The sequence below is a fragment of the Chlamydotis macqueenii genome, chromosome 28, assembly GCF_036417535.1.
Source record: "Chlamydotis macqueenii isolate bChlMac1 chromosome 28, bChlMac1.mat, whole genome shotgun sequence".
In the NCBI taxonomy this organism is placed as follows: domain Eukaryota; kingdom Metazoa; phylum Chordata; class Aves; order Otidiformes; family Otididae; genus Chlamydotis; species Chlamydotis macqueenii.
Genome location: NC_141583.1, coordinates 3,127,054 through 3,153,222, shown reverse-complemented (window position 1 = coordinate 3,153,222; position 26,169 = coordinate 3,127,054). Strand labels below are relative to the sequence as shown.

Here is a 26,169-nt window from a genome sequence, read left to right as displayed (position 1 = left end):
CTGCGCTGGCGCGGCCGGGCGCCGTCCGGGTCCCACCCTTTCCGCACGGCGGGGGCGTGGTCGGGCGGTCACTGGCGGTGGAGGTGCCGCCGCCATTTTGGTGTGGCTGCTTCGGGCCGGGAGGATACCGCGCAGAGGAGCCTGACGGTGAGGAGGGAGTGGGCGGCGGCGGGGCAGGGTCGGCGAGGGGCTGCCGCTGCTCACCCACTTCTCTGCTCTTCAGCGGCGGCTTCTTCGGCGCCGAGATGGATTGTGGAGCCCGCCCTGGTTGCGGCGGCGCTCCGGGCCAGTCCCGCGAGTACAAGCTGGTGATGCTGGGCGCCGGCGGCGTTGGCAAGAGCGGTGCGTACCGGGACCGCGGGGGCAGCCCTGGAGACCCTCGCTGCGGCGGGGGGCGAGGCCGCCGATTTCCTCTCAGCTGCGCGGAGCGGCCGGGGGGCTCCGGCAGCAGCGCTGGTGGCGGGAGCGCCGCGGGGCTCGGCTGGGCAGCGGCCGGGTGACGGGTTGTTGGGACAAAACAGCCCGGCTTTGGGCGCTGTTCCCCCCGCGGTGTCTGCGGAGTGCTGTGTGTCATCGTCTTCCGCGTTTTGGCTGTGCCCAGCTTTGTTTCTGAAACTCGTTGCGGAGTGGTTTTTTTGAAGGCAAGGGCTCAGTTCTCCGAGTTACTTAACTTTTAACTTATTTCATCCACTGTGTTTCTTTCAAGTCTTAGTACCGTGTATGGTTTCATGTTTCAGTTATTAGTGAAATAATGTGCTCAGGTGTAGTGTGAACTGAATGCCGAAGCGGCAGATGTTTACCGAGACTTGTGCAATTGTGTCTCTGATTTTTGTTTCCAGCCATGACCATGCAGTTCATCAGTCACCGGTTTCCAGAGGATCATGATCCCACAATCGGTAAGAAAAAAGCTCTCTTTTCTCTTTGGCGTTCGCTCCCTCTCTTAGCAGGTTAAGCTCTTGTAGAATATATTGTTTTAAAGTACTCAATTTAGAGAGCTCTGAATTTGGCTGTAAATTGAAGACCCAAGTCCTTTAAATTACTCATTTAAAAGTATTAAGAATTCTGAGACTGGTGTGAGGACTGGGATACACATCCTGAGTTTTAGATCTTTAGTGGTTTTCCTATCGTATGTATTCAGGCTATGCATGATCTGTATTTGTATGTTGGCAGGCAAGGATGAAAAACTGCTGATAAGTGATTATTAGTTGTTCGAAAAATCTAGTCTCTATGCTGTAGATTGACTCTCTGCTATTAATTTGTCAGGCCAAATTGTGCTCTGTGTTTTAGAAACTGGGAGAGATGAAAGTGCTTAACAACTTACTGTATTGCTGTGTAACTTTTGTAGCAGCTCTAAGAGAAACCGTAAGCAACACTTACACTATCAAAGGAAAAGTGGAAAAAAGGGCCAGACGCTTGTTGAAAGCAGACTGTTTTAGTGTGGGATTGCTGACTTAGAGGGACAGAATAGTTATTGTTTTACTTTTAAGAAAATGACAGTTGGTGGTGGCCAGTTCTTCTCTTGAATCACAAGTATTTTTCTGGCTTTCAGAAAAATGTAATGCTCTTACTCTGTGCTTTCCACCAAGGTGTCCAAAATTAATTTATAGGATGTAGTCATGTGTCTGTCAGAAATAGCATGTACAATAGCGTGATTTTAGCAAACAGTTGGCAGGATACTATATCACACCAGAACAATTAAAAGTTTGATATGTTGTTAAACAAAGATCAGACTAACGTAGTATAATATTACCAGATTAGGTTCTTCTAGTGTAACATTCTCTTTGCATATTGATGACTAATGAGTTTTGCAATTGTATTCCAATCTTGTTCTTTCCAATGTGCTGTGAATTCATAGAGGATGCTTATAAAATACGAATACGCATTGATGACGAACCTGCCAATCTGGATATCTTGGACACAGCAGGACAGGTATGTGAGTAATAAGAAGTGTGATGGTTTAGCCCGAATCACCACACAGTTTCTCGCTCACCCTCCCCCTCCCCAGCAGGATGGGGGAGAGAATTGGGAAGGAAGGAGAACTCGTGGGTTGAGATGAAGACAACTTACTAAAATAACAAGGGAAAACTACAATAATAACAGAATGTAAGGATATTAAAATATACAAAGTGAACAGCATATGTTTTCTCACCACCCGATGTCCCAATGAGCGATACAGCCCGTCCCGAGCAGCCATCACGGAAACAAAACCGAGCGGCAAGCAAAGGAGCAAAAGGGAGCCAGCAAGGGAGAGGGAACGATGCCAGCAAAAACAAGCAGGAAGGATGGATGCCAGGAAGGCAGATACCCACCCTCGCCTGCCCCCACTTATATACTGAGCATGACGTTTATGGCATGGAACACTCTCTTTGGCCAGTTTGGATCAATTATGGTGTCTATCTTTCTCCCAGCTTCCTGCATCTGCAAATTAGCGAGACTCGGAAAGCAGGACGGTGTCCCTGGTCTCATTCACAACAACTGGTATCATCAGGGTGTTTATCAACATTCTTCACACACGACATCCAAAACATACCAGCTACTGAGAGGAAAAATTAACTCCATCCCTGTCAAAACCAGGACAGAAGTCAATTGGGAGGATGTTAAGTAGGCTGTAATGGTCAGGTGCAGAGACAGAGATCCTCTAAAAGCATGCGTGTCTCTTCTTCCAAATTGTTTTCTGAGATCTTACTTTTTCTAAGCATCATGTTGCTTATAAGCATCTGTATCATACTGTCTGTATTTAGGCAGCTCAGATGCTGCTCTGGTTTCATGCACTGCTCTCTCCATTGCACCTTGCTGTTCGTGATCAACAAGCAATACATATTGGCTGATGAATAGCGTGTTGGTATGATTTCTGTAGCGAGGGAAACTTGGTGTTAATCCCAGATATGTGTAGTATCTTGTGCTATACGTAACGAGATGAGAAGATAGATGACTGATGTGTTTACAGAGTTCCTGTGCAGCTGTTTTTGGAATGCATATGTTTCCTATTCTGAGCAAATTAGACATTCATTGTATTTGTACAATTGAAATGTAATTGTCTGTTTCTAGGCAGAGTTTACGGCCATGAGAGACCAGTACATGAGGGCTGGTGAGGGATTTATCATCTGTTATTCAATCACAGACCGGCGCAGTTTCCATGAAGTGCGTGAGTTCAAACAGCTAATCTATCGTGTTCGACGCACTGATGACACTCCTGTGGTCCTGGTGGGAAATAAATCTGATCTGACACAGCTACGGCAGGTAAATGGCCTACAATTACAAGTTGTTTCTGTTGTAAAATGCAGTAATACAAAAGGTTATACTCCCTTTCTTTTTTCTTTTTTTTTTCATGTTTACTATGTAATAAGTTGAACAGTAGAGAAGTACTTGTTTAACCTGGAATGTGCTGAATAACCAAATGCATATAGCAATAACAAAAATAAAGTCTTCAAGTTGATGCTTTGGGTTTCAACTGCTCTTGGGCTTTTGTTTGTTTGGTTGGTTTTTTTTAATTCCTGAAAGGAGATAGTGTTAATAGAGATTAAGCATTCTGTAAACCACTTGCAGACACTACTACAAATTGCAGATGCTAATGTGCTAAGAATGGGTGCGTAATGATGGAGAACTTGGATAAGAATGGACAGAAAGGAAAATTACATAGCATAAGAAAACAGTAACTACTGTCTGTGGGAAACCAGCCTGGAATTAGGTGAATTTTCAGTGTGCATTGTAGCAGGAAAATTATGGTAGCTATGGTAGAACACCCATGCTAAGAAATGTAAAGTATAGGATGAGGAGTGGATGTTGCTTTTCTATGGCCTCAGCAAGACTGGATTTTTTGTTTGGTTTTGATTTTTTGGTTTGGTTTGGGTTTGTTTGTTTGGTTTTGTTGGGGGTTTTTTGGTTTTTTGAAAGGTTTTGGTTGGTTCTGGGAAGTAGTTTGACAAACCTAATAGATTTTGACCAGGAGAAGGAAATACTCTTGGCTTACCAAACTGACAAATGCTTATGTTAGGGCCGAGGACTGCTCGCATTAGGCAACTTCTAGATTAAGCTCCAAGGAAAGAATATTCTTTCGAAAGACTTTGGTGTTCATGAGTGTCCAGAGAGTCTCTTGCAGATGATTGCATTGCTAGAGAAGTGATGACTGAAAAAGAAAGAAAAACAGATTTGTAGAGAAAGATGTAGAGACCACTGGAATTAGCTTTTTTAGAACTGGAAGGGTACATGCACAGTTACAGCGCAAGCAGAACAAGAAGTGGTAAAGAAATAAACTTTCTGGTTTTGGCTTTCTTGACAAGTGTGAAAATTTTTTTTCAGGTCTCCAAAGAAGAAGGCTCTGCTTTAGCACGAGAATTCAACTGCCCTTTTTTTGAAACTTCAGCTGCATATCGTTATTATATTGATGATGTATTCCATGCTCTTGTGCGGGAAATCCGCAGGAAAGAAAAAGAAGCAGTAATGGCAATGGAAAAAAAATCAAAACCTAAAAGTAGCATGTGGAAAAGACTGAAGTCACCATTCAGAAGGAAGAAGGATTCAGTCACTTGAACAGCGAGAATTCCTCTGCAAGATTAAAAAAAAACAAACAAAAACCTGTGAACAGCCATTTGTAACCAAAGCGATTTAGTGACAACATTTTGACAGCATGTTTTAAACCTGATGGAACTTTTATGAGGGAATGCATAACTTTTACCAATTATTTTTGTTTAGAATGATATTCCTTTAATTTTGGATATTTAACTTAAGACACAGTAACAGTTGTACTTTTGTTTGTTGTTCTTTTTTTACTGGATCCAGCAAACATTGCTTGTATGTCGTTGGTTACAAATGCTGATAGGTTTGTGTCCCTGCACTTTTGAGTGTTTGTCTTTGGTCAGTGCGTACTGGAAGCTGAATTGTATAAAATAGTGCTGAAGTTCTACCCAGCCTAACTTAACTAATTTTTTCCTAGTTTGCACAAGAAAATTTTGCTGCTCTCTGGAACAGTAACCCACATCACGAGAGGCAGCTTGTCGAGGTCATGCTGAAATGTAGTTTACAAAGTGTATGTCATGACTAGCAGGCCTGGCTGTGTATAGCTGTTATTGAATGGAGCTGTGCTAGAGCTCTTGTGTTCTCATTGCATAGATTATTTTTTTTTCCAGCAAAAGTAATGTGGAATCCTTGTACAGGTTTATCTCAATTATCAGTTAATCAGTAGTGTTGTAGGTGGGATTCTAAACAAGTCAGAACAAGAAAATTATGGTTCCTATGGCAGCTATAACTTGGCAACAGTGCATGGATATGTAGCATTTTCCTACTGTAAATAGCATTTACTCTGTTGCCATAGCATGTGTAATGTAATGATATTGTTGATGCTGTAGAAACCACAGCTTTGAATTTTCTGACTTGTGTGTTAAAAATCCCAGCTGTAATGGTGCACTGGCTTATTTATTTACAGTCAGTTTTATGTTCTTGTCTTAAAGGAGCCAGTAGATGTCTCTAACATAGTAATTTCAAATTATTCTATGATTATCTACTTTGTAGAGCAAATGACTGATCCTGAGGTATCTGGGCCCACAATTAATATCCCTAATACTGGTAAGGTTCTTTCAGTGGAGTCTGAGAAGTGGAATTGCTGGTGCAGTGGGAGGAAGCAGTTAGCTGGGCACAGTGACAGTCCTGACCAATACTCACATCCCTGACCTCACATACACAGGCAGTGCGAGTACAGGCTTTCCTACGCTCAGTGAAGAATGATTTGGTTAAGAAAGTGCTTCTGAGGCAGACCTTCCATATGTAGAGATCTTCTCTGCTTTCTAGCTGATTTACATATACATTGGTTATAGAATTTAAATCCAGCAGAGACACAGATGTCTGGTGTTTCTCTTGATTTTGTTGTTTTAATAATAGAACAAGTCATAGTTGGGCAACTCATACATGGTTAAAACAAGTTTCTCAGAGAACTAAGTGCCTAGAATCTTTCAGTTTGAGTGAAAGAGCTTAGTAGATCAAGTGTAGTATAGCTGCTGTTATTCTTCAACCATCTGTGCCAGTAACTATGTTAATCTTACTGATAAAAATTCAGGTCTGTTATGTCAGTCTTAGTGATAGTGCAGTCAAAACTGAAAATTCTTCTATAAAAGGATTAGTAAGAGAAGCAAGGACAGCAAATACATAAACTTAAGCTTCTGTTCTTGCTAAACTCCTTACTGCTTAAGATATGACTGGAAACTCTGTTCCTGTTGGTTTTAAAAGTATTTTCTTTATGTAAGAGTTAAAAAAAAAAAACTTAAAATGAGAAATCTGGAGGGGGGTTACATTTTTTAGTTTTGTTTGTGGCAGAGCTAAACATTTAAATTGATATCTGTTTCTCACTTCCAGTGCTTCAGTGTTACGTTACACTGGTAATAACCACATGTATGTTGTTTGAAAAAAACTGAGAATAATTCAGATTGTTTAGAATTTAAGACCTCTTTGATGTTAACTGTGTGAGCAGTTGTGTGCATCTTTTCAGTAGTTACTGGTTTAGGACTGAAATCCCTTCTAATCACTGTTGGGTTAAATGCTATCTCTAACTCAGATAACAATCCTAGGAAAACCATCTAGCAGAAAATTTGAGGAGGAGGAGGGAGAAGTTGCTCTAAAAGCAGTCGCTGATTTTGTCATCGTAAAAAGTATTTCAGACTAGCCTTCTGAAAATGCTGAACAGTGATTACAGGTTTTCCCCGTGCTTTTCCTTGATCCAGTAAGCTAACGTAAAATATTAGTCGGCTTCTTACATTCAAAATTTTCAGACAATATGTAAAGGTAACCTGTCAGCAGTACTGAAAGCTGTATGGGAGTATTTTCACCTTTAAATAACTGATGTCTGTGCCTTACATGATTCCTTCAATGCAATTTAAGTGTTTACTAATGCCTTTTGTGAGCCTGTTGCTTGTAGAGTTGTTACATCAAAACAGCAGCAAGCACTTTTTTTACACAGTGTTATTCAAAAATAGTTTTATTTTTTCATGTATAAATTTGTACATGGAATTATTGTTTTATTTGACAGAATATATAATTTTTAATACAAGCATTTGCAATTGATGTTTTAATCTGTGGTGTCTAGCATGTTGGGTAGAAGGCCATTCAGCCTGAGAGTGCTGAAGAAGGAAAGCTCATGGTGTGTTTGTAAATTATTTTGGAAAATGCGTACCTTACTTGAAAAAAAAGGAGTTGGGACGTTATGTTTAAGTGGTGCAAAGCTTAAAAATTCTGTAATGCGAGTCTGGTGCCAAATAATTTAAATAGGATTTGGACATTTTGCAACTGTATTCCTTTACCTTTGTATGCTCGGCATGACATGTGTTGACTTTCCGAGTTTTAGTCAGGAGTGGGGCAATAGCAGCTGTATGCGGCAAGTGTCTAAATCTTAGCCCAGATGCTTGAGTGTTGGGGCACCGGCCAAAGTAATCCCTCTGCGTTTGCCACTGCCTCGGTTTCTCTGTGAACTGGTTGTTTGCATTTTATTATTCTGTACTAGTAGAAAGCAGCTGGCTTTAGACTCCCTTGGGACATTGGTATGGCTGTTGTTATTTCTCCCCTTGAGGTATTTGTACTGTAGCCAGATTTGCAATATAATTCTTGCCTTACAGCTAACAAAAGGCTACTCTCGTCACTGGTGTTGGGTTAGAGATGATCTCTCCTTGGCGAGTCATGTGAATGACGATCTAGTGGTAGAGACGCAGAATGCTTCAGCCTCTCCTGCACACAGTGTAAATGTCTCCTAGTGCATTCAGCAGGCATTTGGAGGCAGCTTCCCCAACTACCATCTCCTGTAACCGTGTCTTGTAAGAATCCTCTTGTTTGCAGCAGTAACTCAGGTATGCATTTTTCTAGTCTGGAGAGATGCTTCAGTTGTAGTGGTTGTGGCAATAAGGTCCCTAAATCGAGTTTACTATGTTTTGCTGTCTGAACAGATGAGTTGGCAGATAAATCTTCCCCCAGTTGACAGCCTGCTTCTTCCCCTGCTGTTACTGGCTGCTGCTTTCGTGAGAAAGCCTCTTGAACTGTAATTTTGGACTAAATGCAAGATTCCTAGAAGGTTAACTGTACCATATTGTTCAACACGTCCAGTTGACAGCCATGAACCACATGGCATGCAGGTGATGTTGTGGTTTTTCCTTTATTATCCTTAACAGAAAGAGTATCTTTGTCCATCAGCACGTAGCTGATGATTAGGAGTGAGTTTAAAGCACACTTTGGAAGCTACTCTTTATCCAAGAAGCTCTGAAAAACTAGAAACATGAAAATTTGGTAGACCTGCCAGATGTTTTTAGCAACATCAAATGACTTCTTCAGGGTATTTTCTAAGTGGCAGTAACACAATAGCAATAGCTTTGGTAGCGTTATTTTATTCCGGTGTATGTTCTCATCCTGCGTGCAGTTTTCATTCAATCATTTAATAGTTAGCTTTTTTCTAAGCCTACTAGGAAATAATTCCAGGTCTGTCTAGCTTTTAATACCTCCAAAGCCACAACACATCACAACTCGCTCCATTTTGTAGACTAGTTAGGAATATATTGACCAATGCTGACTCTTGCAGTGTGTTCTCTTAGGGCTTCCCAGTAGCTCCTCTGCTGTGAAAAGTGTCACCTTGCTCATGCTCCTTTTGGTTTTTTCTCCTTTTTCAGAGTTGATGACATTCCTTATTCCAGGACAGCCTTGCTTAAGAGTCCCAGGTGAGATACAAAATACCCCAGTACAGTACACCAGCTATTTCACCCCCTCCCTGCTTAACCCTTCGATACATCCTGAGTAAAGATCTGAAACACAACTTACCTTTTTTCTAAAGCTGTGCTGTCATTGATGGTGCTGTTGCTCATGTTATTTACTATGGATTGGGCCGGTTTATCCAAAGTCAGCATGTTAAATTGTATTCAGTGATAGGTAGCAGTTCTTCAGTAATTTTGCTACATCTCTATTGTGTTCTCCATAAATACAGGAAACATAATTTAGACCAAAAGAAAAGGCTGTTCTTGCATATTTTTTGGCTACGTGGCTTTCAAACGTAGACCTAAACAAATTACTTTGCAGATACTCCTACTAAAAATTTGTAAGTATGTAGGTGCTATGGTAAGATCTAGAGATTAATTAGGGGAAAACCAGTAATTAGCTTGCTAGAAGCAGATGACTAAGAGCTTAGTTTTTACGCTTCTTGCTAGAAATTCAGAAGCTGTTTCAGCTGTTCCAGTGGTGACCCCTTTCTTAAAGGGCATGAAGAAATCTGTGGAATTGAAAAAATTCCTACCACTGCATTCTTAAAATTCTTTCTCCAGCATGATTGCTAAGTGTCATCTGTCATCTGAATAGTTACACAAGTAAGGTTTTTGTATAAAAGTTTACTATAATGGAATCATAGAATCATAGAATGGTTAGGGTTGGAAGGGACCTTCAAAGGTCATCTAGTCCAACCCCCCTGCAAGGAGCAGGGACATCCCTGACTAGGTCAGGTTGCTCAGAGCCCCATCCAGCCTGGCCTTGAACGTTTCAAGGGATGGGGCCTCCACCACCTCTCTGGGCAACCTGTTCCAGTGTTCTATAACTCGCATCGTAAAAAAAATTTTTCCTAATTTCTAATCTAAATCTACCCCCCTCTATTTTAAAACCATTACTCCTCATCCTATTGCAACAGGCCCTACTAAACAGCCTCTCCCCATCTTTCTTGTAGGCCCCCTTGAGGTACTGGAAGACCGCTGTCAGGTCTCCCCGGAGCCTCCTCTTCTGCAGGCTGAACAGCCCCAACTCTCTCAGCCTGTCCTCATAAGAGAGGTGCTCCAGCCCTTTTATCATCTTTGTGGCCCTCCTCTGGACCTTCTCCAACTGGTCCATGTCCTTCTTGTGCTGGGGGCTCCAGAACTGGACGCAGTACTCCAGGGCAGTCTCACCAGGGCAGAGTAGAGGGGGAGAATCCCCTCCCTCGACCTGCTGGCCACGCTTCTCTTGCAGCCCAGGATGCGGTTGGTTTCTGGGCCGCAGGGGCGCATTGCCGGCTCGTGTTGAGCTTCTCATCCACCAGCACTCCCAAGTCCTTCTCCTCAGGGCTGCTCTCGATCCATTCCCCGCCCAGCCTGGATTTGTGCCTGGGATTGCCATGACCCAGGTGCAGGACCTTGCACTTGGCCTGGTTGAACTTCATGAGGTTGGCACGGGCCCACCTCTCCAGCCTGTCAAGGTCCCTCTGGATGGCATCCCTCCCTTCCAGCGTGTCGACGGCACCACACAGCTTGGTGTCGTTGGCCAACTTGCTGAGGGTGCACTCTATCCCACTGTCCATGTCGCCGACAACAGATGTTGAACATGGAGACTAAATAAAAGCTACCTGAGAGCTCCCATAGGTGTCAAATGTGTGGGACAAAGAGCTTTTCAGTATTTTATCTCCCCGAGGCCAGGCTCAAAGGCGTTTAAGGTTGTAATTGCCAAGATCTGCCCACAAACAGCGTATCCATCACCAGAAACAAAGAAATCTCAGCTAAGAAGGGTCTAACGCTGTCGTATTCAGTGTGTGCATGTAGTTTAGCAAATTTTGCTGTTTACTGCCTGCTTCGAGTGTACTAAGGAAGTCTTTCATACGTTCTATGGTGCTGATAGAGATTTACTTTGTGTGATTTTATTGCAGGAATGCAAAATGGTAACGCCTCAATAAAGGTCAGTCTTTTGCTGAGATAACAAGAAGTTGTTTACAAAAGTGCAAAACTGGTAACATTTAAGATACGTGGAGGTTAATTACATGTGACTGAGAACTGAAAAACAAAACCTGACAAAACTCCTGCTGAATTAAACCAGCAACACTTGTGTAACGAGTGGAGGAGTGATACAAAATACTACATGGAAACCTGATGATTCAGTCAAGTATCTGGGTTATGGGCAGCTTGCTGTCATGCTGTCTATTTTAGATATGTATAAATCTGGTTGCAAATAAACTTACAAGACTTAAGATGGATGCTCCCGAGCTGTCCTTTGTTCTCCAGTGCAACCCAGCTATTTTCTAGTTTGTGATTTGCCACAGCAAATGAGCGAAACTGGAACGTTTCACTTGGCATAGGCTGAGGTAGTTTCTTCCACTGAGTCTGTGCATTAAATTGACAGAAGATGCACAAAAAGCATCTGACTTGGATTTGTACTCAAACAGCTAAACCACTGGATGGCCTGCAGTGGAAGAGCTCATCGTCATTAACATGGAGGGAAAGGTTAATTCTGACAACTGCTTTCTTTATTAATACTCAGCTTTAAATCTGGCATGTAATTGGAATGCTACACAAATAAACAAATCCTAGAAATACAGAAAAAAAACTCCTCTGAAAACATCGGCGAAGCTCGGTATTGAGAAACAGTACATTAGGATGACTAAGAAAGAATTAAAAGGAAAAAATATAGTTTATTACATAGCCTGAGGATAAGTGTATGCATAAACACAGTTTTGCTAATATTCATGAATCAGTAAAACTAATATTGCCATGAGATCTCAAAGAACGCTGTTGTAGTTCAGCCCCGATCGGGACCAGACTACGCAGTCGCTCTCCCGCTCCCCCCACCCTCCATAGGGGGAGATGATATAAGGAAAACGGCTCGAGGTTTGAGATAAGGACAGGGAGAAATCCTTGAAGTTACCGTCATGGGCAAAACAGACTCGGCTTGGGGGAAAATACTCTTTTATTTCTAAAACTAGCAGGAGAATGAGACAGGGAACAAGATAACCTCCCCCCACCCCTCCCTCTTCCCGGGCTTAACATTGTCTCTACCACCTTCCCCCCCCACCCCAAGCGGCACAGGGGGGAAGAGGGAATGGGGGTTGCGGTCAGTTCATCACACATTGTTTCACGCCTCTTCTTCATGGTCGGGGGAAGAACTCCTCACATTCCTCCCCTGCTCCATCGTGGGGTCCCTCCCACGGGCCACAGTCCTTTGTGGAACTGCTCTGGCGTGGGTCATCTCTTCCACAGGTGCAGTCCTTCTAGAACAGCTGTCCCAGCGGGCCCTCCACGGGCCACAGCTGCCTTCAGACATCCACCTCCCCCAGTACGGGGTCCTTCATGGGCTCCAAGTGGATCTCTGCTCCTCCGTGGGCCTCCATGGGCTGCAGGGGGACAACCTGCTCCACCATGGTCGTCACCACAGGCTGCAGGGGAATCTTGGCCAGGAGCCGCATTACTCCTCCCCCTCCTTCTGAACTGACCTTGGTGTCTGCAGCCGTTCCTCGCAACAGGCTGGCAGACGCCTCTCAGGATCCTTTTTACATCTTATTCACTTCTCATCTCCTCTCCACTTCTTGCAGCCAGGCCGGGCCGAGTTGGGCCCAGTCGGCTGCCCGGCGGGAGGCCAGAGGGTGAGGCCTGCAAGGCCCACGAGGCTCGCGCTTCCCCCTCTCTGCCCCCCGCTCAGCTGCTTCACATCTTCTCGTCCTTTTTTTCCTGTTTTCCCCTACTTAAATACGTTATCGCAGAGGCGTTATCACGGGACATTCTGCTACCAATTGGCTCGGCCTTGGCCAGCAGCGGGTCCGCTCTAGGCCTGGCCGAGTCCACTGAACAAAGGGGAGCAACTTGCAGCAGTTTCCTACAGAAGCCACCACCTGAGGCCCCCCCCCCCGCACTAAACAAAACCAGAACAAATGCTTAGATGAATTTACTTTAATCTTTTAATCTTGTTTGCTTTTGGGTTGGTTTTGTTTTGTTTGTTTGTTTGGTTTTTTTGTCTTCCTGTTCTGTATTAGAAATAACAGAGTGCAGCACTTTGAACACAGGATAAGAAAATATTGTGCAGTATAGTAGAGGTGAAGGGAAGAGTTGTTTTGGTTCTTTGGTGGTTTGGTTTTTGGTGGGTTTTTTTTTTTTTTTTTTTTTGTGGTTTGGTTGTTTTTTTTTCCTTTTGATCCTTTTCTGACACTTCCCTATCTTCTACTTATTTCTTGGTATGTTTTTCCTTTCCTGTCCTGTTTCCCGATTGGCCCAATAGAGAAAGTATCTCCCCAAGAATCATGTACTTTCTGTGGCACAGAAGTGAAGCCAGTTCAGACCCAGCAGTTGCAGACGTCCAGGCAGGCGCTATGTTACACACCTGCAGTGTGCAGGCATGGTGGCGTTCTGGTGCTTTGGGCTCCGAGAGGGACTAGCTTGGCTTTCAGTCATTATTGAAGAAGACTTTGCAAGTTTTGACAATAACGGTGTTAACACTGGGGCCCTGGATCTGACTGACATGGTGGAATGGTTCGTTGAATGCTCGAGATCCAGTTGGTGCAGTTTAATGAGGGTGAAATAAGGATGCTCTGAAGGCCCAGGACGCTCTGAAGCCCCTCAGAGGGATGCGTCTGATAGCAGCTTCTTCCCTCTTAGCACAATCTCATGTATTTGAGGCTCGAAAAGCAGACAGAGCTATTCCAGACTCAGCCTGCTCAAAGGAAATACCGGAAAGAGCCCTGACCCACCGTCTGCCATCAGAAGTGAATCGCATTGCCGTGGCAACATGATTCGCTCCTACAGGGAATTAGGTGAGGCAGAAGCTGTCGGAGAAGGAAAGACTCAATTATGCTGAAAGCAGCGCAAAGTCCTGCTGGTTGAAATGGCACCAGCACCGGGACCCAAGGAAGGTGGGAAGAGAGTTAAAGCTGAGCTTCCATGCTCTCCACAAAAACATTTCTCTTTTCATGGTTTGTCAAACCCATTCTGTTTGATTTTTTTTTCTTTTTCTTATGCAGATTCTTTTGTTTCTGTTTCAGCTGAATGGTGTAAGGACCTGAAACCGGGCATTTGTTAAAGGCATGCAGTATTAGATGCAGAAGCCAAGCAGAGGAGGATGAAGCGAGATTTTCTTTCACATCTTGCACAATAAGTAGAAAATAATCAGCAACTGTGCACTTTGGCTGAGCAGTTTTAGCCAACTGCTCTAATAACTGTGGTTATCGTTATTACCATGATGAATAACTGAAAGTGGTTAAACTTGCTATCAATCACAGTGCAGAGAAAAACGTAATTAGTGGTCAGCGTAGGTGTTAAATAAACCACCACATCGAGTCGTTGGGCATTGAATTCAAATGCATGCACAAGTCATATGGATCACTACCTGCATAATTTCATTAGCTTCTGATAATTTTTGTTCAGCACCTTGTCTGCCTGCCACAGTTGAGTTATAGGTGTTGAATCACCAGAGCAGGAGTCAGGTCAAGCTAACTAAACTTCTTGAGTGCGTCAGCCACTTCTTCCTCAGTATTACAAAAATAGCTGAGAATGTCACTGCCGAACCTGGTGCCGAACCTGGTGACTGATCTGTGCAGTTTGATCATTTTCATCTTTGTCCCAGAGTAAAGTTGGAGAGAGTAGGTTTTTTTTTTTGTGGTAATGGTGGTGTATTTGTATTAGAGAAGGCATGCAAGGTACTCAGAGTGCACTCTTGCACTCGGAGCAGAAGGCAGGGAAGCTTGTGATATCCTTACCTCTGGTGCAGAATTTTGTGTGAAGAGCTGCAGCACTGGCCACATTCCTTTTTCTGGGACATCAGGAAATCTTTTTGTAAAGCTTGGGCTGAAACTGTCTGGTTTCTTGAAGATGAGACCTGAAGCTTAACCACTGGGACACCTAAAACACCTCTGGAGATTGGTCCTTTGCTACATGGGAAGCTATCAAAAAGACTGAAGTACAGCATTAAAGTGCTTGCTGTAGTCTGTGTTGCTGGGGAAGCAGAGCTTGCTGCTCTGTACTATTTGGCATTTTCCAAAGACATGGCTTTGTGCCTAGCAATATTGTTCTGTGTAGTGCTGACGGGGAACTGCAGAAAAACAAGTCATAGAAGGCAGATCACTGTACTTTAGGAGAGATTGTTGCATCTGGCACAGAGAGAGACGGACAGAAGTGTTCCTGGAGAATTTGGTTTTGATTAGGCATCCAGGAATGCCTCTAACTGACAAATGTTAAAGTCAAATTGCTTCTTTTTCTGCCAATCTAATGTCCTCTCTTTTTCACTTAGATTCAGCTTAGCTAATGAATAGCCATTCCTGCCAAATTATACCAAATTACAATGCTGCGTAGATCACGGAGAGTTTTTGTATGTGTTAAGTAATAGTGTCATACTTAATTTGTCAGGATTCGGTTATGTTCCTTTATGTCTTTTGAGATTTATTTTCTGTGTGCTTTTCCTGTGAATTGTCATAGCAGAAATGCACGTTTTTAGAAACCAATTCTTAAAGTGTTCAGTATAGTCATGTACATGTTACCTATGGTCAAACATGGCACAGTCAGCAGCTAAAGTGATTTAATTTTTATTTGCACGCTCAATGTGCATTAACAAATTCAACATACAAGATAGCATTACATAATGTAGATTAGCTTATAGCATTATGCAGTTTCACACATGTTGACTTAGGTTTTTTGCCTTTTTTTTTCTTTTTTTCACACAAAGTTGTAACTGTCCAAGTTAATTTTACAATAGAAGACACAAGGTAAAGAATAGTCACACCTGGGAGATTTTACAGTGAGTCCGCTGTTACTTACTATTTTAAGTTTTAAAAAATATATATCTGCACATCTTCAGTTTCCTATTATTCCAGAAATGTGTTGGAGCTACTCCTTTCTGCCCAATAGCCTAAGTCTATTTACCCTGAGCATGTTTCCTTGACAAGAAGTTCATGTTTCGTTTTCAACTAAAGGAACCTTAAGGATATCATCTAGGCTTAAGCATGCTTTTCACACCGAAGGGAAAAAATGGAACTTTGTCGTTGTTGTTAGTACCTTCTGTTCAGATGTTTGGAGCGGTGTTGGAAAGCATGCTCCGAGGAAAAGTCGTGACAGTTGCTAAATTTCAGCAATACGATTGCTTAGTGCAAAAACTAGGATTGAAATAGATCTACACCGATTTCCAAGGGAGAACTCGTTCTCTGGTTTGTGGCTGTGAGCCGCTAGTAGCGCACGAGCTAGAAAGCATTTAAGACAAAGATAAAATCTACTACAACCGCAGGCAGAAATCCTCGTAATCAGGATTGATAAAGCATGAACAAAATCCACGCTTCTGTCTGCCGTGCAAGCCTGAAAAATAGAGAGCTTCAGCTTCAATGCGACTTCTGTTGCTAAAAAGACACTGCCTGGAAGGACGTTTCAATGAGTAACTACCTATGAGTGAGAAAATTCAGCTTTCCAAAAATAATTTCCTAGGAAGGGATGCCAAAGTATTGCCAACTAACAAAGTGCTGACTGTTTGCACAAAGAGCCCTCCCAGCAGCTGTTGCTTTACACGGTGGCTGGAGAGGAAACCAAGTAAGACTTGCTCCATTATTCTGCTTTCATTAGTATGAAGGTGGAAAGGATCATTTTTCCAGCAGGGCTCTAAAATTCAGTAGTCAAGCCCTGTAAGGAGTTAAATGATCTTAAAAATTTGAAATTATAATACATTATTTACATTCCACAGGGCACAGAACAGACTGGCTGCCTGGAAGCAACTAAATGTTTACTGAGAATTTGCGGTCTTCTTCCTTGCCTCTTTGCAAGCTCACTTCTGCTTCAGATTTCCATTGGAGAGTTCAGAAATAATTTTAATTTCTACAGCCTGTTATAACTATTTCTGCTCAGTTTACCAACAATGTTTACAATCAATTATTTGCTGCCAGTCATAATCCTTGTATCTTTCCTAGCTTGAATGTAATACGAAGCCAAATTGAGCTACTTGCCAGGATGGTACTGTCTGTACAAAACCAGTTCATAGGCTACCATGAGATCCAACACAGCTACTGCCAAACTTTTATGCGTGGAACTTTATGAACTTCTGTTCAAAACTACTGACTATTCAGGGTTAATAGCCTGAAGTGCTACAGGTCTCACTTGTCAAGTAACATTTTTACACTTCACTTAAGCATATCCTAAGTCTCAGAAGTCATTCACAATTTAAGAACTAACTCAAGCTGCCTTGAAACTCTGAAAATTAACTTCTCCAAGAGTATGACACATTCTGCAGTGGCAGGCTTTGCCCTATGTTTACTCTTTTTTTGAGAGCTGGCTTTTAGGTAGCTACAAGTACATATATAATGCAAATTGACTCAAGCATGAATAAAGGGAAGCTTTCTATTTCACTTAAAACCTCTTCCCCAAGATACTTTCATATTTCAAATATGTTATGCCTTTATAATAGAACCTATCAATCATGTGTAATTTCACTTTGAATGTTTAAAAGAATCTGCAAGAGTTTCCTTACCAATCAATGACACATCTGTGTTCGTTTTTTTTTCTTGGGCCCTTCATGCACAGACAGGGTTAGATAAAATTAAGTAGAGTGGCGTTTCCCCTCTTCTGATAGTCTGTGAGATCATGCCTGTGCATCCATGTGGTGAAAGCAACGTGATCAATTTGTTGGTGTTTGAATTTTAGATGGAAATCTTTGATGTTGTGACCTTAGAGCTCCACAACAAGTACATCGCAATGGCAAGGATTTCAGTACATGACAACAGAATTATTTCTTCTCTGAAGGAAAGTGCCATTTTCCCCCTGTATTTTCCTTTTGCTAGTGCAGAATTCTAAACCGTCTTTACATGGAAATGCGGTTGGTACTCCCAAACCAGCAAAGAACAGAACTGCAAGAACCAATGGGCAGGCAAACTAACAAGAAACTAGAGGTTAAACAGCAGAATTCAGAAACTTTGGGAGAAGCCTAATGAAGACAGGCCAATCTTGGTGAATACCAGCAAAGACAGTTCAGCACAAACACAACTTCCATAGTGACAGATAATTGTATTAAAATCTGCAACTTGATAGTGGTAGTTATACTAATTTCAGTTTGTATTAGGCATGCAATAGCGTGATTACACTGTTATATATATTTGTGGTTTTTTTTTTTTTCATTTAATGCTCTTTAGAATTTTAGTGCCCTGCAAAATCACATCACTAGAGAACCAATCAGCTGCTGCTTCTTACGAAAGTTTAGTTCTACAGCTAAAACAAGGTTTAAGTCTGTTCTATGAGTCAGCTGTCACTGCCACAACCTCTGCTAGTATTCGCTCAGGCTGTGCCATTTGGCAACTGGCTTTCTAGGGTTCTCACACACCTCTCGCCAGTGTTCCACACCACCTGCAGTGATGCTGTGCGCTCCCAAAATCAACCGTCCCACCACTTCATTTTTTGTGGTACGGTCGAAATCGATAACTAGAAACTCAATGCTGATGTCAGGAAGGAGATCGACAGGGATATCGTAAATGAAGGATTCATTGAAGACAGGATTCAAAGTGCACTTCTTCACGTGAGTCTTCTTTTTTGCTATGCGCTTTCTTCCGTAATAAACATTCACCTTAACGTATGGATCTGCTGGAGAAGAGAGAGAGATACACTAATAACACAGCCCAGCAAGGCGCCTGGAAGTAACAAATAGGGCTTAGCTTGCTGAACTTGAGCCAGCTCAAGTAAATGGTGTGAATCTAGGCTACTGACTCCAGCTCGCCCAGGAGGGGGGCAATGTTGGCGTATCTTCTCATTGCAAAGCAACTCGCTGTGCGAGTTCTTTATGAGTTTCAACATTGCCTGAGGACTGGGGGGAAGCAAGTTGCAGGTAAATTGCGGAAATTAATCCTAGAAGTACCAAACAGGCACTCTCTGGTGAGATCAGTGCCTGACTGGCCAAAACTTTAACTTTTCACTGTCATCTATAACAAGAAATATTTATGCTATTTCAGGAAATAGCCCAACAAAGCATCAAAATGGTTTTAATAATTCGCAGATGGAAAACATTTATAGTAGAAGGTACTGAAAAAAGAGAAAGTTTAAAGCAAAGCCTTCATTTTTTCCATCAGCCTCACTTTGTCATTTTATCAGTCAGCTTCCTCTTTATGCGGATGCTTGTTTAGGATTAAAATTAAGATATCAGGCACACAGTGCTTTTTCTTCACTCAACGCACATTTCGAAGGTGGACGTAACTTCCTCAGCTAACACTGGCTAATTTTCACTTTTTTTATCCAACTGAAATGATAAGCTTATGCATAAGATAAAGATCATATAAAGAAATGATATTAGCCTTGCAAGATTCAGCAGGTAGATGAACAGTTACTGAAAAATTTAACCTGTAGTTGGAGACCACGCATGGAAAGCTTTTAATTTTTTTAAGAAAGAGTAAAATGTAAGGCCTGCAGTAGACAATTAAGCCTAGTCTGCATTCTTTCTGGGGTATACAGGACTAAATTCACTATCAGTCAGGCTATTATTGAATCTCAAGTTGATTCCCACCATTTTCCCATAATCCTGAAGAAAACTTTCCTAAGGGGATTCAGGAGTTGGAGATACTATGAAACAGGAAAGACAGAACAGCTGCTCTGTTCTTCTTTTCAAATAGCAGAACACCACCACCAGTAAAAACAACAAAAAAAGACCAAAAAAAAAAATTGTTTCTAATGTCATAAGAATTTATTCCTCTCTATTCTGAGTCTATTCATCCTCTTTTTTATGCTTGCTTTCTTTTACCCTCCTCTTCTAGGAGCAGCATTTGAGGTAGACGCAGCAAGCAGTGGATGTGCTGTGGAAAAAAGTGCTGCTAAGGGCAACGATGAGTGTCAGCAGCACGGAGGCACGGGGCCTGCACAGTCTGGCCAAGAGCAACACGGAGATATGCTGAATTTGGAAAATACTGCCTTCATAAGCAAACCAGGTGATGCCAGAAAGATGCAACTGTTGGTCTCACAGTAGGAAGTATTTGATCTTGTTTGTATAACCATCTGTTGGTGAGTGATGGATTGCTTGTAGGGATCCACTGCCCTTAGAAAGAGTTTGAGGAAAAGCGTGCAAAGAAAGTCTTCAGATAAGACAGGTAAAAAGATCTGAAAAGGAACTTGGGAGATTTTTTTTTCCTACAATTTAGAGCTGGAGAAAATAGCTTCTACCTGAGAGGCCAGTGATATCCATCTTTGGCAAATGTCTGGCTTTCAGCACCACAACAGTCATTCTCTGCGCCACAGGCTGATAAGACAAGGAGACTTGCAGCTCCCCTCTGCTAATGCATTTCTGTGAAAAAGAAACAGAAATAACTTATTACGACAAGATACTCTTATAAATAGAGGCAAATGTTGGAGGTCACCAGAACGTCCTTTCCCTGTGCTAAGTGCTTAAAAAGTTGGAAAATTAGATGCAGGCCATTTTAAGCACCTCAGGCAGATGGAGCCTCTGGGAGAAGGAGCACATGGCATAAGGTAAATCACCCTGCGCTGTTCACTCTATGCCTGCTGTGCACAGTAAGCATCACTACAGCCTCTCCCCTTGAATTCTGTTTTTCCGGGAGGGCAAACCTGATGGGTGCCTTCTCAGAGAACAGCAGCTGCAGTTGCCTTTTGAGGTCTGCTACTAGAGGTGGCTGTGCATTTCAGAAGCTTAAGTTTCATTGACTTTTGGTGGAGCTTCGATGGGCAAGCACTTCAAGTTCTTCACGTGTGTTTTGACAGTTTCACCATCAGTTTAAGTCTGCAAAGGTACAGGATGAAGATAAAAGAAAATAAAAACAGATCTGCTCAGTTAAACTTGCTGTATATCCTTTTGAAGAGTAACATGTTCAGAACTTTTGCTCCGTAGATACACCAGAATACAACAACGAGAGACAGTACTGGTGGAGGGTGTGTGCGTATATGTTGTTAGTGTTTTGGGATTCTTTTGGTCTGAAGTAATTTAATGCAGTTACTTTGAAATAATTTGAATTCTTACACTGTCTGTTAGAAATTATTGGGAATGTTCATTAGGATGGGATATACACCTTTGCTGGCTTGAACCAGTGCAATAATTTACTGGGGTTTAAATGCAATTCTGTAGTCCAGATTTTGAAACTTCATTACATTGAAAACTTTGTTTGGCAACAGCTATTTGGACATTGTGGAACTATGCAGATTTTTCAAGAATGCACACCTGACACTAAGGTAAATCTATTTTTGATTAATAATAAATGTTAAATAATTTGCATCCTTGATTAAATCTATTTTTATTTAGCGTGACCTTTTTTTTCTCTATTTTTAATCTAGTATGTCTAAGAGATATGGTCAAATGCACTGAAAAGAATACTGTTAAAAGAACCTAAACCACTTGTTTCATCATGATGTAAAGCATCCCAAGAACCTGAGAAAAGCAAAGTAATGACCAGAACTCTGGTTTTGTTGTGATTCCTTTGGTTCGTTTTGAGTCACTGACATAGAGTCTCCTTCAAATAACTTAAAAAAAAAAAAAAAGTTAAACACCCCATACAGTAGAATAAACTTGTCAAGTAAAATACTGCAACTCCAGGATGTGATGAAGTATTTTATAGACCCCAATAACAATTTCCAACACATTAAGGCAGTAAGTGAGCCCAAATGCCTTTTCCTATTGAACCTGGAGGATGGGTAGCAAAAATAAACTAAGCAAGAAAACAAAAATCTTAAGTACCACCTCATCCTCCTACCTGAGCATAGTGTATTTCCTGAGGACAGAAGACATCTTCCCCAGTGTAAGCCTTAATAGCTTATGCGGATTGCTCATCTTTCTAGTTTACAGAACTAGATGGTAAGAGTGGGATTCATTTCACCTAAATTTTAGATGTCTACATTTGACAAAACCATCTTAGACATACTTTGTCACTTTGCTCTCAAGTGAGAAAAAAAAAGGAGTCATCTAGGGTGGGATTCATCTGAGCTATTTAGACGTCTGCTCCAGGCAAGAGGAATCACGTCAGACTCTGCTGACTACGCTGATGTATTCCCGTTGATGTATGGCTTACAGTAAGAATTCCGATGTAGATAATTACAAGTACAGGTGCCTAAAATGGTCAGACCAGACAAACCTCCCTCTGTAATGGAGCGGTGTCTCTGCAGATGAATGTCCCATTATCACATCAGCTCTTTTACAAAGATGGGGACTGTGCCTTTTTTCGTGGCATCACCAGCTGCAGCATTCATCATTTCTATGCTTAAATAGTGACCATGCCTTATCAAATTGCCATAACCACACAGCAGAGAAACACCTAACTAAAAAGCACAGCCATATAATACCAATCTGTGCAAAAATGGGTTTCATGGCTAAGGATTTGCAGTATTCCTGTTTATTAGACCACGGAGGCTCCCAGATATAAAGAACTGGGATCAAATACAATGCAATCAGTCATACTATATGAAGCAACTTACTTGTATGTTCCTTTTGAGGATCTCCCTGGTCAGCTGAACCTTTCCAGTGCTTGGATCCACTCCTGCAAGGGGCACCATGACCTCTCCAATAACATCATCTCGAGAAAAGCGATCAAAGCTCAACACGAGGAAGTGAAGCACCAAATCCTGGAGCTGGCTGTATGGAATCCCATAGAAGGTGAAGGTTTCATCAAAAACTGGGTCTAATGTCTTGCGAAGTACACGAGTCTTCACTCGATGCCTTTTATCTGGAAGAATCGTCATCTTGATATAAGGGTCAGAGCTCTGAGTGTGCTCATCCATCACCGGCAGCCCATGAGCCTCCTGAATGGTAACTACCAGCGCTTTTTTAGGGAAGTTGTAGTCCACTGAGAAAGTCAGTTCACCCAACATGACATCATCCCCTGGAGAAGATGGGGAGGAGGTTTTACTTTCCCCTGGAGTGAGGCTTTGATCTGGACTTAGTTCATCTCCATAATCTACTTTTATTGGGAGCTGGTCGACATGAGGGGCTGCATTTGGCCCATCTGGAGCCTTATCGGAGCCTATTAAACCAGATTCAGCAGCATCCACCAAGAGGTTTCCCCTTCCAGTTTCCTTAGGAGTGCCATTCTTGTCTCTCCGGATTCGGTTAATTTTCTTCTTGTTACTCAAGGTCTCCGGATAGATACTGATGCCTTTCAACATGTGAATGAATTTATATGGTGGGGTTTTGTGCTTCTTTTCTGCTTGCTGGTGACAGCATGTCCACACAAAAACTGTTACCGAGACAGAAACCACAAGGACAGTAGCACCAATGAGGCCTGCCACAACTGGAGAGACATCTGCGGAGAAGACAAGGCAGTCAGGAATGAGCTTGTACCTTTGCAGTGGCCGCACCCCCGTGGGGCCAAGGACATCTGGATGGAGAACTACATGGTACTATTTTCTGGTTCTTAATTCAATGATTTTGGTATCAAAGCTTTCCCAGAGTAAAAAGTTACTGCCTTTAATTTATATTTTCCCGTGCCAGAAACATTTTACACTCCTAAGGCATGCTTGACCTATGTTTAATGTGCTAAGAACTTCCAACAGTTGATTGCCTTATCTTGCCAAATCAAGCTCCCATATTACCAGCATCTCCACAGGAATACGGTTTCTTGATTTGCAGGAAGCACTATTTTTTTTTGTTCAATGGCTCGTTCAGAAACATTACACAACTCTATTTTAACAACAGGAAGGGAGTAATAAATATGGCCATAACCCTGGATCTGGAGTTACCTTTTATTAACAATTTATAAAAAATCACTTTGGCCTGAAATGGTTGATCCTTGCCCCTTATGGCAGATACGGGGCCAACAGTATACACAAAATTTCATGTGAAATCCAGTGTCCAAAACTGGACAGGACAGAAAATCCTGTGTTTGGATTAGGGATTATTTGATATTTTCTAGAGCTTATGTCAACTATGTTCTTCAGTCATGACGAGCTAGAATAAAAAAAGCACCATGTTCATTTTAAGCATGCTAGTTATTTTCTGTTTGTAACAGTTGACTTGGGAGAAGTATTACCAAGACACAGAATGAAACCCCGAGTGTTGAGCTCCCAGTACATTATATTGACATCCTCATGCAATTCCAGCCAAGGGACACCACAATGATTAAGGACAGATAATGGAGAGCAGAGGGAAGGCAGCAAAAGAGCAGGGTTGGTTTGGTCTTAAAACAGAAGGAAAAGGGAGAGATCTTTTTGCTGTCTTTAATTTCTTGGTGGGAGGTTATAGGGAAGGCAGAGCCAGGCTCTTCTTATAACTTACTATTGTATTACTGGTTTGATCATCATTAAAGTTGTTGATTGTTTTTTCGGAAGCAAGCAAACACAAAAGCCCTATGTCTCTTTCTTTATAAATTGTACAAACTGCTTCTATAGTAAAAGGGAAAATCAAAAATCATTGTCATGACAATCCTGGGAATAGCTAAATGGAACAGCTAGTAAAAAAGGTAAGCTTGTCTGATTTTCCCATCTTCATTCTGTACCATAAACAGGAGAAAATAATCTTTCAACCTCACGCTTGAAGCTATAGAGAGCACCTTGATTTTGTATTTTTCTGTTCTTCCCACAGCACTATTTACTGAGGTTAACAGGCTAGAATACAAGACTGAATATCTGCTAGGCTCAGGAAAAACTGTGATTTTTCAAGAGAATACGTCCCCTTTTTGCAAAAATAGCACAATCACTTTTGGTTAGACAGAAGCCTTCCCAGACTGAAACTGGAAGTCTTTTGCAACGGTGAGCGACTTCACAGATAAATCTGCTTCAGGCCCCACTACAAGTATAGCCTTGGATTGAATTAGCTAAAGCAAGAATAATTCATCGTATTAACAAAACACCCCGAAAACCCCAAGTTTATTTTGTTATTTAATGTTCCCTCTTTAAAATGAGGCAAGTGGTCTTTAACAGGCACCACAGCCTGCCTCCTCAAAACCAGAACTGTGCTTTTTTATTCAAACATTGTGGATGAGATCTTTGTTCTGAGGTCATGCTAAAATTTAACGGAAACAAACACAACTTTTGGGGATATGGAATTATTTTTCAATTAATGAAAAATCATTGTAAACTTCATTTTGAAACTCATGCCTGCTAATTATACCCTAATGGCTAATGGTGGCCAACGGCTGATGGCAGCACGCAGCTCTTGGATTCCAGGAAACACAACGTAAAAGGTAAGTAGATACACTGTACAGTAGAACAATGATGATTACTAAGTACTTCAGAATTTAAAGGAAATGTAATAACTGTGCATTAACTACGGGGCCTTATGGTCCGAGGGGAGGTCAGTCAATTGCTGGAGGACAGAAAGAGGCAGCGGTTTGTATCTTCAGGACTGGAGAAACCCAACCGACAGCCACGCAACGCTGCAGTACGAGCCCTTGTCACCTACTGGACTACAGGAAAAAAAATAAAACCCTCTCAAAAATGCGCGAGTACCAGCTCGGGAGAACGATTTCACCGGCGGCCCAGGGAGACGTGCCATGCCCGGGCTGGATGGCGGCCACACAGGCCGGGCTCTGGGCCGTTTCGCCTCCGATGATCCAGCAGCGTTCGTATTTTCTCCATCGCCACCGAGGCGCTCTCCGCAGCCCCGCGATCGGCTCCCGCCTGCACCGGGGCAGGCCGTGCCCCCCCCCACTCCCGCCCCGCCCTCCCCGTCGCCGCCGCCGCTGCCCGCAGACCCCCCCTCTCCCGGGCGTCTCGGCAGGGCCCCGCCTTGCCGAACCACCGGTGCCGGTGCCGCAGCCGCTCCGGCCCCCGGGGAGACGCGAACAAAGGCCCGGGGCGCGGCGCGGCACCGGCGCAAAACATCACGTCATGCGCCCCGCACCTGCTCCCCGCGGGCCCAGGCTCCGCTGCCGACGGCCGGGCCGCGGCCCCTCTCCCGCCGCGGCTACGGGGGCCGAGCGCTGGCACCACCCCAGCCGGCGAGCGGCGGCTGTCGGCTGCCCCCGGAGGAGGGAGGGCCGGCCCGCGGTGGCGGGGGGGGCGGCACACGGTGCCGGTGCGGCGAGCGGGGCCGATGGCGCCGCATGGGGCCCCGCCTGGACGCTCCCGGGGCGGAGGAAGAGGCCCTCCGCGCGGCGCGGCCCCACTCACCGAAGCCGGGATGGACACTGGTGATCTCCGCCATGGCCCAGCCTCAGGCCGGGGCTGCCGCCCCCGCCCGCAGGATGCTCGCAGCCGCGGGATGCAGGAGCTGCCGACTGGTCCCGATGCGGCACAGGCCCCGCCCGGCGGCCTGGCCCGCCCCTCCCGCGCCCGGCGGCGGCCGGCCCCGCCCCGCAGCCAGCCGGCGGTGACTCGGCAAGTGTCGGGGCTGTGGCCGCGCCTCGCGGGCGAGGAGCCGGGTGGCAGCGGAGCTGCGGGGCGTGTGCGTGGTTTGGCAGGGCCGGTGACCCCACCCCCCCCCCCCCAATTCCTGTGAAGGGATGACACCCGGGCCGATGATGGGGGCTGTGGGGATACCGGGCAGGCCCAGGGGTAGATCCTCCGGGGGTGGGGGGGGGGAGACGACACCGGAGTTAGGCAGCGAGCTCGG

The 26,169-nt window shown here is 43.5% G+C and overlaps 4 protein-coding genes across 8 annotated transcripts in view; 3 read left to right on the top strand and 1 right to left on the bottom strand.

Moving 5' to 3' along the window:
- Positions 1–26,169, top strand: part of KHDC4 (KH domain containing 4, pre-mRNA splicing factor) — a 59,633-nt gene that overhangs the window by 14,940 nt on the left and 18,524 nt on the right. The window lies entirely within an intron of this gene.
- RIT1 (Ras like without CAAX 1) lies at positions 29–10,939 on the top strand. Of its 2 annotated transcripts, none has more exons than XM_086768482.1 (6): positions 29–147; positions 224–342; positions 840–896; positions 1,856–1,929; positions 3,049–3,240; positions 4,300–7,039. In XM_086768482.1, exons 2-6 carry the CDS (start codon positions 246–248, stop codon positions 4,528–4,530), a joined length of 651 nt encoding a protein of 216 aa, XP_086624608.1. In that variant the 5' UTR covers positions 29–147; positions 224–245; the 3' UTR covers positions 4,531–7,039. The 2 variants fall into 2 exon arrangements, 1 of the variants encoding a protein (XP_086624608.1); XR_015261261.1 differs by lacking the exon at positions 29–147 and adding an exon at positions 10,622–10,939 and having other exon boundaries at positions 159–342; positions 4,300–8,684.
- SYT11 (synaptotagmin 11) lies at positions 15,238–25,864 on the bottom strand. Of its 3 annotated transcripts, none has more exons than XM_086768476.1 (4): positions 25,728–25,864; positions 22,098–22,921; positions 19,839–19,962; positions 15,238–18,275 (listed from the first exon to the last, which is right to left on the bottom strand). In XM_086768476.1, exons 1-4 carry the CDS (start codon positions 25,759–25,761, stop codon positions 17,965–17,967), a joined length of 1,293 nt encoding a protein of 430 aa, XP_086624602.1. In that variant the 5' UTR covers positions 25,762–25,864; the 3' UTR covers positions 15,238–17,964. The 3 variants fall into 3 exon arrangements, with proteins under 3 accessions (XP_086624602.1, XP_086624601.1, XP_086624603.1); XM_086768475.1 differs by having other exon boundaries at positions 15,238–18,278; positions 19,842–19,962; XM_086768477.1 differs by having other exon boundaries at positions 19,842–19,962.
- Positions 25,731–26,169, top strand: part of LOC104483680 (GON-4-like protein) — a 29,169-nt gene continuing 28,730 nt past the window's right edge. For both annotated transcript variants that reach the window (XM_086768464.1, XM_086768463.1), the window contains exon 1: positions 25,731–26,001. In XM_086768464.1, coding sequence (XP_086624590.1) covers positions 25,738–26,001 — 264 coding nt within the window. In that variant the 5' untranslated portion in view covers positions 25,731–25,737. The remainder of the gene's footprint in view (positions 26,002–26,169) is intronic.